The following is a 9,715-nucleotide window of genomic DNA, read 5'->3' as shown; positions in this document are numbered from 1 at the left end:
TATATATATATATATATATATATACATATATATGTAATATATATATACATATATATATTACATATATTTAAGAAATCGAAACATAATGTATGTTGTATGTTCTCTGGAATGTACCCTACGTTTTACTTTCTCTGCTCTATTTCACAGAAGTTGCTCGATCAATTTCCCGGTCGAATAATCACGGCTGAGCTGCCGAAACTCCCACGACCAGAAATCGGTAGGATTGTGCCCAGTCAAGTGTTCGGTAAGCAAACGGTGTTCCATCCGGTCATGGAACGGACGAGAGAGACAATGTCTACGCCAGAAGTCGTTAAACGCATCCAGAGACATATTCTCGAGCACCGCATACGGATCTACGAGTTCTTCAAGGTTGCCGCAATCCAATTACGTCGCGCGTCTAATTAGCGTTATCATCACGTATGCTGAAATCTCATATACGCGCGGATTAATCAATTTGTTATCGCGCGTAACGATCGGCTTGTCATTATCGTTCGTTATCGTGTCCTCCTGTTATGTCGCACAAGCGTGATCTTAACAGGGCTTAAGAACTAAAATTGATTAAGAACGTTAAGAACTAAGCGATTTGGACCGTAGGGTTTCGAATATTTGAATGTCGCTCGAGTGACAGTCCCGCAATTTCGAAGAGCACTGGACGCGCTTCAGATATCGTCCTTGGGCCGTCTCTGGCTGCTCGAACCGGAAGTTGATGCCCTGATTGCGCTTTACAAGGATCCGGATGATCCCGATCGTGTGTGTTGGCGCATGTTTGAGGATGATATAGATCGGGGTACAATATCATATATTATAATAAAAGTTCTATATATTCTGAGAACAGAGAAGCTTCTCTTGCTTCAATTATAGAATCTTTCTTTTGGAAGAGATAAAATGTTTTTTCGAAATTAACTTTTTTATAACAATATTTAGATTATTTATTACATTTAAAAAATGGAATAATGAAATAAAAATAACTTGATTTAATTGAGAATATAATAAAATTAAAAGATAACAAACAAACAAAATTTTCAAAGAGCACTTTTTGGAATAAGAAAACTGAGAGACCGTTTTTTAATGTAATAAATATTTTTTGATGTAATAAATAATCTAAATATTGTTGTAAAAAGATTGATTTTGAAAAAACATTTTATCTTTTTAAAATAATAAATTAGATATGTTGGCTTGAAATAAAATATTTTGTACAAAGCTATAGCTAGTTTTAGCTAGTTATAACTAATGAATTTTCAAAACGTATTCTTTTGTTTAATGCTTTTATTAATAATAAAAATATACGCTTTATGATTTCAGTATATTTTTTTCTTATTATGCTATTTTCTCTTTATGCTACCGTTTCCTCATATATTTTACTACTTTAATGGATCTATCATGATTTAGTTTTCACCGTGAAGAGACTTGACAAATTGCCAAGCCTAAAAGTGGAATCACCGCCTCAAGAAATAGTTGAACTACCTCGAAGGGGCACATCAAATTGGCAATGCCAGCCGAAAAATATGAGAGATTTTTGTGAAGATATCTTGCAGCGTGTAAGACAGCGAGTCGAAGAGAGGAGAATTCTCTTAAAACAATTTTTCAAGGACTACGACAAGTATATTTATCTTTAAATAATTGTTAATTGTTAATTATAATTTAATTGTTAATTAAATGGCTTATTTTGACAATGGCACAAAAAATTTAAACAAAGGACATATCCAATACCTAAATTGTAATTAAGTAACAAAGAAACCAATTTTATTATAACTAACATGTAATAAATTTATTTGATATAATCATATATACTTTTAGGATATAAATATGAAAATAATTGTTAAATTAAAATTGCTTTAAAAAATCGTCCTGTTGATTACTCAATAGCAATTAATTTGCATTTTACGATTAAAACATTTTGTTAATAATTTGCCATCTGAATAAAATATATTATTAATTAAAATACGTCATTAATGATATCAAAGAGATATTAATAATTTTTAAACTAATTGAATTGTACTATCAGACACAATTGCGGTCACGTGACGCGAGCTCAATTAAGACAAGTCCTTATTACGGCCACCATACTCTTGTCGCCGGAGGAAGTGTTCGCTCTGGAGCAAAGGTACAACGATGATCTAGGCTTCAACTACACTCAATTTCTGCAGGAATTGGAAGTCCAACCGATCGTAGAGCCCTTGTATCGTCGCATGTTGGAGGATAAAAAGAGGCTTAACGCTGAAAAGCCGCCGTCTGAACCTCACGAGGATGAGACTAACATCGTATTAATCTTGGCTAAAATTAAAGCCAAAGTTGTGCGCGAAAGAATCAAAGTAATTTACATTTGTCGTTAATTAATTAAGAAAATCAATTGAGTCAGAATTGATTTGCCAATCTTTTTTTGCACGCAGGTCCTTGAATTCATGCGCCAATTCGATAGGCACAACCAGCTTGTCATTGCGAGACTTGATTTTATCAGAGGTCTAGATCAGCTTCGTTGTGGTTTGACAACTGCGGAAGTAGATACGATTACGAGAGTTTTTCAGGCGCTTCTAAAGTACGAAGATGTTATAATATTAAAAATAAGAATGATTAATTTGGAAAAATAAAATTAGTTAACACAAATAATTGAAAATAAATGTAGAAATAGACGTAATGACAAAAAAGAGAAAATAATACTCTAATCTGTTAAAATCCTAAGCAAATTTTATTTTCCGAATTATTTAATACTTTTTTTTTTATAAGAATTGTGTAATTTTATAAAATCGCAACTGTTGTCAAGAGAATATATATTTTTTCTTTAACTTCACGTTCTTATCATGACTATCGTGTTCCTTTCTGAAGACCCGGCTTCGTTGAATATACAAAATTTGCGGCAGTTGTGGAAGAAGCCGTTACGACGGGGGGTTTGGAAAAAGTTCCGCTTGTGGTCCCCTTGCAACACGTGCCCTCCGAGGCAAGCGGCAGAACCTTTTTAAATTTCGACGAACGACAGATGGTAGCAATCGCGATGGATAAACTGTGCCAAATGCGAAATCCGAATCTGGAGGAGATTTTCAAAGTGAGTGCAGCTGCGATAAATTATAATGCAACATACACGGTGTAATCAATATGAAGACACGCAATTATTTATTTTTCAAAATGTCTTGTTTTTTTCTACGAGAAAAAGTAGCAACGATTTAGTAAATTGTACGTTCTTCAGGACTACGATAAGGAGAATACCGGCACGGTTTCCAAGGGACATTTGATCAGTACATTGTCGGTTAGAAGGATGCTAGAGCTTATCAATAGCAGAGAGTTGGACGCCTTACATAAGGGCTTCTCCATTGAAAAATACGGCCGCTTGGAGTTCGACTATCGGGCCTTTCTGCGCGCTCTGCACCTGTTACAAGAGAACAAAAAGATCGTGCCCTTTTAGAAGACGCAGCTGATCCGGTTGTAGATGCAAAAACTGAGAAAACTTTCCTTGCTGTTACTTTTAATTTATAGTCGTTAAGTAATTTAAGTAGAATTGTTATGCAGTCGTAACAAGTGACGTTTTAAATCTCACGTTTTTAAGTATTTACATGTCACGTAGAGAGAAACAATTGTCTAATTTTTTTAGATACTTTTTATATATTAATTTTAATATTCTTACATAATTTTGAGGTGCTGTGAAAATTATACGTACCTTTTAATAAACTAAAAATATCTTTAAGAAACTTTTCAAGATTATTGGTTCAGCTAGAGTCTAGAGCCTTAAGGGGATGCTGGAGCCGTCTGTTTTACCGGCATTTTTTGTCGGCACGTAGCGTCGTATTAATTTGACAGAATTAAAAATCCTTCTCCAGAATTGCAGTACATACATTAATGATTCGGGGAAACTCCGATTTTATATAGAAAACGAGAAAAAATTACGGAAGTACAGATTTCCTTATCCTACTCTTATCCCAATATGGCGTCTCGAGTTGCGGCGAGCTGTCAGCTCGTCACAAGATGTATTTCATATAAGAGATATACCATTGGTACGAACGCGAAAACAAGTTTCCCCGAATTGCACAACAAGAAAAACATCGATAAACCCCCCAAATCAAGATTTGGAAGCGTAATATAAAAGTATAATGTCGGTGTGCATCGTGCGTATGTGTGCGTGCAATGTAGCGTGCTATCCTTGTCTATGGCTGCATTCGAGGAGCGCGCTATTAGCGCTATTGCATCATTCTGTCTTTATCGCTCATCAGGTGTAAAACAAGGATAGAACAAGCAAATAGCGCTAATAGCGCGCTCCCCGAATCCAGCCTATATCTTTGTCTATACAAGGACAGATATAGTTCGCCGGTCTTCTTTATCGACGCCGATCGAGTTCGGCTACGGCTCCAGCATCCCCTTAAGGGGGTTGTCGTGCTGAAATATCAGCAAAAAGTATAAACGCGCGCTTACGGTTCTCCGCGTATTCCCCTTCTCCACTTTAAAGACTGGATTTTCTAGAGCAACTGTACACGCACACATAGACGTGGCCTGTCCATGTACTCTCTCCGCGCACGCGTGTAAAAAATTTCGGATTTGGCAACGCTGCGTAAATTGACGTTTAGAAAAAATGTCTGGAAAACCGCGTTCAAAACGTGGAAGGTTCGTTTCAAAGAAAAAGGCTGAACGAGTGAAAAAAGCTGTAGAAAATAGCGTAGCAGCCAGAAAAAGCAAAACCAATAAAAGTACCAGGCAAGAAAGCGATGATGAGGGGAATCATATTGTTAACCTTAAAAGTATGGGCCAAGCACTACACTGCTGTGCTTGCAAAGAAGTTTTGAGTTTAGATAATATAAATAATGAAGTGCGCAAAGGACTTTTCTCAATACTTCATATTAAGTGCCATAAATGTGGAATTCAAAATGAGGTTAACACTGGTAAGAAAGTTGACTTAGATGGCCACTGTTACACAAATGTGAATCTTCAAGCTGTCCTTGGTAAGATATGAGTTTTTGCTTGCAATTAATTATAACAAATTTTTCTGTTTTATTTAATAATATTTTATGTTATCACTAATAATAAAAAAATTTGTTTGTAGGTGCGATGCATTCTGGTCTTGGATGTACTGGTTTGAACAAAATTCTTGCATGCCTCAATATTCCAGTCATAACAATGGATATGTTCAAAAGATATGAAAGAAAAGTCGGATTAGCCATCGAAAAAGCAGCTGTAGAAAGTTGCCAAAAAGCAGCGTTAGAAGAAAGGCACCTTGTGATAAAGAACACTCAAGAGCTTTGTGATAATTTGTAAGAATTATCATTTTTTTTGTATGAGAATATTTGTAAATTTTATATGCACATTTTTGAATATTCTTTTGGTTAATTGAATTATATATTTATACTGAATTGTAGCTGCGATTTAACTTTTCAATTGTATATTGAATTGTATATTATTGCTTAATTTATAATACATCAATAATGGATTGATATTTAGCTGGGATGAACCTTTATATTTTATATTTAATTGAATTTATGTATTTTACTTGTCATTAAAAAATAAAAACAAACATTACTTAGATTTAAAAAAATAAACATGATTTTTTTCCTTAATATATAGCCATAATTCAAATACGGTTTTTATTTTATTTATAGACCAGCCGACATTGTTCGCGATCTTTATCCTTACCTAACGATTCTTCAATCCTCTAATCAAAGAAGTCCTGAATTTGACCAAGCATGCAGTAGTATTGTAAACATCATAGTTTCGTACGACATGGGCTGGAGTAAAAGAGGCAACGGTCGCAGTTATGACAGTCTGAATGGTTATGCAGCAATAATTGGATTTTTAAGTCATAAAGTTTTAGATTATACAACACGAAATCGCAAGTGTTACAAATGTGATATAGGACATTCGAAAGATGACCACGATTGTCGAGAGAATTTTGAAGGCAGTGCAAAAGCGATGGAAGCGGACGCCGGAGCGCAATTGATCAATCGAAGTAAAATTCTTCAAGAAAATAATTTAAATGTTGGAGTTTTGATTGGTGACGAAGATAGTAGTACGATTGCCGCAATACGAAAAGAAAGTGGCAAAGTCATTCATAAATTGGCCGATAAAAATCATTTAGTTAAAAATTTTGTAAGTGAATTGTACACACTATCGAATTCCTTCAAAGAATTAAAAAAAAGTGGTGTTATAAATCATTTAAAAAAATGTTTCACGTACGCGATTGCTCAACAAAAAGGACGAACTGCAGACCTTGCTTCTGCAATAAGAAACATCCCGGATCATGTATATAATAGTCACGAGAATTGTGGCGAGTGGTGTAAGCGATGTGACGATAACACACAGCAAACTATTGTATTGAAAGATGAAAGTTTATATTTAAGTCTTCGAGAATTATTCGAAAAATATGCAAATAATGCTGCAAAATTTAGCGTTGTCGCATCCAGTCAGGCAAATGAAAGCCTAAATAGCATGATAGCTTGTAAAGCACCAAAGATGAGATGTTACAGTAAATCGCAGTCTGCGGATTTTAGAGTCGCTAGTGCTGTTTTAAGTAAAAATGAAGGTGATCAAGGAATAATAAGGGTTACAGAATTATTAGGTTTACAAGCAGGTAAATATACATCAGCATATTGCCTAAGAAGTGATAAACTTAGAATAATAAAGTCATCTAGAAAAGTTACGAGAGAGTCGAAATTGAGGCGTATTCAGTTAGCAGCAAACAGACAAAATTTACGAAAGAAAAAAGAAAGAAGAGAAGGTATTACATATAAGACTAACTGTGGGATAGAGATGACGAGCGAAAAAATAAGCATTGAAGAAAAGGTTGATGATAGAAGTACAAATAATACGACTAAAATAATTTATTTTGATTTAGAAACAGCAGGCTTTGAAATAGAAAGTGATATATTACAAATAGCAGCAATATCCGAAGCTTTTGAATTTAATGTATACATTTTACCTAGTCAAGCGATTCCTATTCATGTAACCAAAATCAATTCTTTACATAATAAAAATGGAGATTTATATTTCAAGAATAAAAAAGTTGATGCCGTTACGCTTGAAAATGCATTACTCGCGTTCTCAGAGTTTATAAATATTGTATCTCCATCTTGTTTGCTTGTTGCGCACAATGCTCGTTTTGATGTTCCTCGATTACTAAATGCAATTACAAACTGTAAAATCCAAGACAGGTTTCAAATTGTAACTGGGTTTTCAGATACGTTAAAATTGTTTAAAACAGTGTATCCATTCCGTAAAGGCCCAGGTGCCTTCAAATTAATCAATTTAGCACAAGATCTGCTTGAAACTCAGAGTCCTGGATTTTTCCATGAAGCTTTATTTGACGTTCGTGTATTACAACAACTTGTAAAGGTTACTTCCAAAGAAACAGACTTATTCATTTTTGAAAAGAAGTTTGAGAAAGCAATCGAAGAAAACAAAATCAACAAAATTATCAATCATAAAGTATTGGAATTGGCTCCTTTTAAAAACATCGTTTCTCGTGATATAATTAAAAAAATAGCTGTCGCAGGGATAACATTCCAAAATTTAAAATCAAAATTTTCAAATGAAGGAGAAGATGAAGTAATCAAGTTTCTTTCCAAATGTGATAGTAGCCGTAAGCCTCTAGTAACTAAGAATAAAAAAGTTCTGACGAAAATAATTGGTTGTTTAAAAATATGTTAAATGTTTATAAATAATATTTTTAAATGTTTTTAAATGTTTATAAATAAAAATATTAATATATTATTTATTGTAAAACTACTCTGGTATATTTATTTGATATCCTCATCTTTTCATGCACTCATATTTTATTCGAATTATTCGTTAATACTCGTAATAACCTAATGTTACTATAAATCAATTCAACAAAAAGATTTCTATTGCATAAATCTCCTCAATTTTCATTTATGTAGCCAGCAAAATCCGGAATTCGTCAATTCATAATGTTATTGACAAACGAAAAAAAAATATATTTCGTCGGTACACACTATACTCAAAGAGTATAGTGTGATTTACGCGCAATGTCTGCTGGGCCGCCAACGTTGCCACGTCACCACAGCACTTCTCTTTGCGCATTTTTCAGGCATCATGATAACGTACTTTTACTTATAATATCTCAACAACGAATATGGATTGCTCTATACGAGTTTCTGCTATTCGATATTATTGAATATCATTAATAACATATTAGTTTTTCAAAACAATGACAGTTTTGGTGGAGATGTTATAAGCGAAAATGTGGCTCTCGCGGCGACCTTTCCATAAAAGCCCATGTTAAAAAGCGCAACTTCCACAATGAATATCTCGAAAACGAATATGGATTGTCTATCTCAAATTTGGAGACGTAATGTATGTAAGGTTTATTAATACATACGCGCAGTCTAGAGAAATCGACAATATTTTTATATTTCACGACAACCCCCTTAATTGCATGATGATGTAATGTGAATTACTTTTTTATAAACACTTTTTTATAAATACAACATTTATGCTGCAAAGAATTAATATGGCATAAAACATGCCTTCGACACGGTGTCTCAGAAATATTTCAACAATAAAAACGGCGATGCGAGTCAAGCGCGGAACATGGTGCGCAATAAAGTTAAGACGTGTATTTACATGAAATGAACGTTTCGGCTCGTCCCTTGAGCCATCTTCAGCATTTATTAACAAAAGAATGAATCTATTCCTGCGGGGATCGAAGCAGCAATCTCTCTTCCTGAAGAGATGTCGTGATAAGCGAGCAAGTAAACCCGATCATGATGGACATTCCACTAAAATCGAAAGAATGTATGTTTATCGTTAAAAGAGAGGAGTAAAGAGAAAGCTCACCTCAAACTCCGCAGTAGTCGAAACAAGTACAATACTAAAAAGTCGTAGCAATACAATATGAATCCAGAGAGTAGCACATCTCTGAAATAAAGTAAGAACATTGCAGTCAGTGTACAGTTAGGCTGGATTCGGGGAGCGCGCTATTAGCGCTATTTGCTTATTCTATCCTTGTTTTACACCTGATGAGCGATAAAGACAGAATGATGCAATAGCGCTAATAGCGCGCTCTTCGAATGCAGCCTTAAAGTCGAAGTGAAAAGAAGGACGCAAAGTATATAGGTCGGAGCCGTTATCGTAAACAATATGTAACCAACCAAGGAAAAACGAAGGCTAAACATTGCTTACGATAGGTAGGTAAGCGTGGTGCAAAAATTCGGTATCTGATTGGAGATTTAAGCCGAGACGTTGTTGACTAATATACAAAACCTCCGAGACGAGACGCTTATGATAAAATCTTTCGTGATCCAAGATCTCAACGTTATCCCAATTAAAGTCGTGATCATACTGAGTTCTATGATCAGTAATCACAGAGTGGGAAGAACTATGTCTGTTGATGTGGAGACGATGTTCGGAGACGGAATTCTGGTTTTTAGTTGTCTCCCAGTTTGTCCCACGTATGATGCGTCACAATCTTTTGGCAGCGAATCTTGTAGACCACGGCTGGATTCGGGGAGCGCGCTATTAGCGCTATTTGCTTGTTCTATCCTTGTTTTACACCTGATGAGCGATAAAGACAGAATGATGCAATAGCGCTAATAGCGCGCTCCTCGAATGCAGCCCACGTTACTCGTTGAGAAACGCGAAAGGGGATTCTTATTTTGAACCTTGATAAATTTATTTAATTTATTCATGCTGTAGTAAGATAAATGAGTGTCTGAATCTCTGAAAATATCTTTAAATGTAATAGAAATTGACGGAACAAACAGAACGGTAAACCATTTTTTGA

The 9,715-nt window shown here is 34.8% G+C and overlaps 2 protein-coding genes across 2 annotated transcripts; both read left to right on the top strand.

Moving 5' to 3' along the window:
- Positions 1-147: 147 nt before the first annotated feature.
- LOC112461240 lies at positions 148-3,397 on the top strand (the record flags this gene model as incomplete). The annotated part of the gene is made up of 7 exons (XM_025026406.1): positions 148-369; positions 595-787; positions 1,390-1,600; positions 2,006-2,312; positions 2,391-2,536; positions 2,824-3,040; positions 3,182-3,397. Coding segments are annotated over 7 exons (1,512 nt in total), but the record flags the coding sequence as incomplete, so codon positions are not given.
- A 957-nt stretch (positions 3,398-4,354) lies between these two features.
- Positions 4,355-5,438, top strand: LOC112461242. The gene is made up of 2 exons (XM_025026408.1): positions 4,355-4,922; positions 5,024-5,438. The coding sequence occupies exons 1-2, from the start codon at positions 4,556-4,558 to the stop codon at positions 5,233-5,235; spliced, it is 579 nt and encodes a 192-aa protein (XP_024882176.1). The 5' UTR covers positions 4,355-4,555; the 3' UTR covers positions 5,236-5,438.
- The last annotated feature ends 4,277 nt before the right edge of the window (positions 5,439-9,715 follow it).

The sequence above is a fragment of the Temnothorax curvispinosus genome, unplaced genomic scaffold (assembly GCF_003070985.1).
Source record: "Temnothorax curvispinosus isolate PA1 unplaced genomic scaffold, ASM307098v1 QBEX01011198.1, whole genome shotgun sequence".
NCBI lineage: Eukaryota > Metazoa > Arthropoda > Insecta > Hymenoptera > Formicidae > Temnothorax > Temnothorax curvispinosus.
The sequence above is the reverse complement of the archived record's forward strand: the minus strand, read 5'-3'. Positions and strand labels throughout refer to the sequence as shown.

What these genes read in the sequence shown, in the direction of transcription:
- LOC112461242 (XM_025026408.1), top strand. Translation starts at nt 4,556, where the DNA reads ATGTCTGGAAAACCGCGTTCAAAACGTGGAAGGTTCGTTTCAAAGAAA. An exon ending in GAATCTTCAAGCTGTCCTTG is followed by an intron (nt 4,923 to 5,023) that starts GTAAGATATGAG and finishes ATTTGTTTGTAG; the next exon opens with GTGCGATGCATTCTGGTCTT.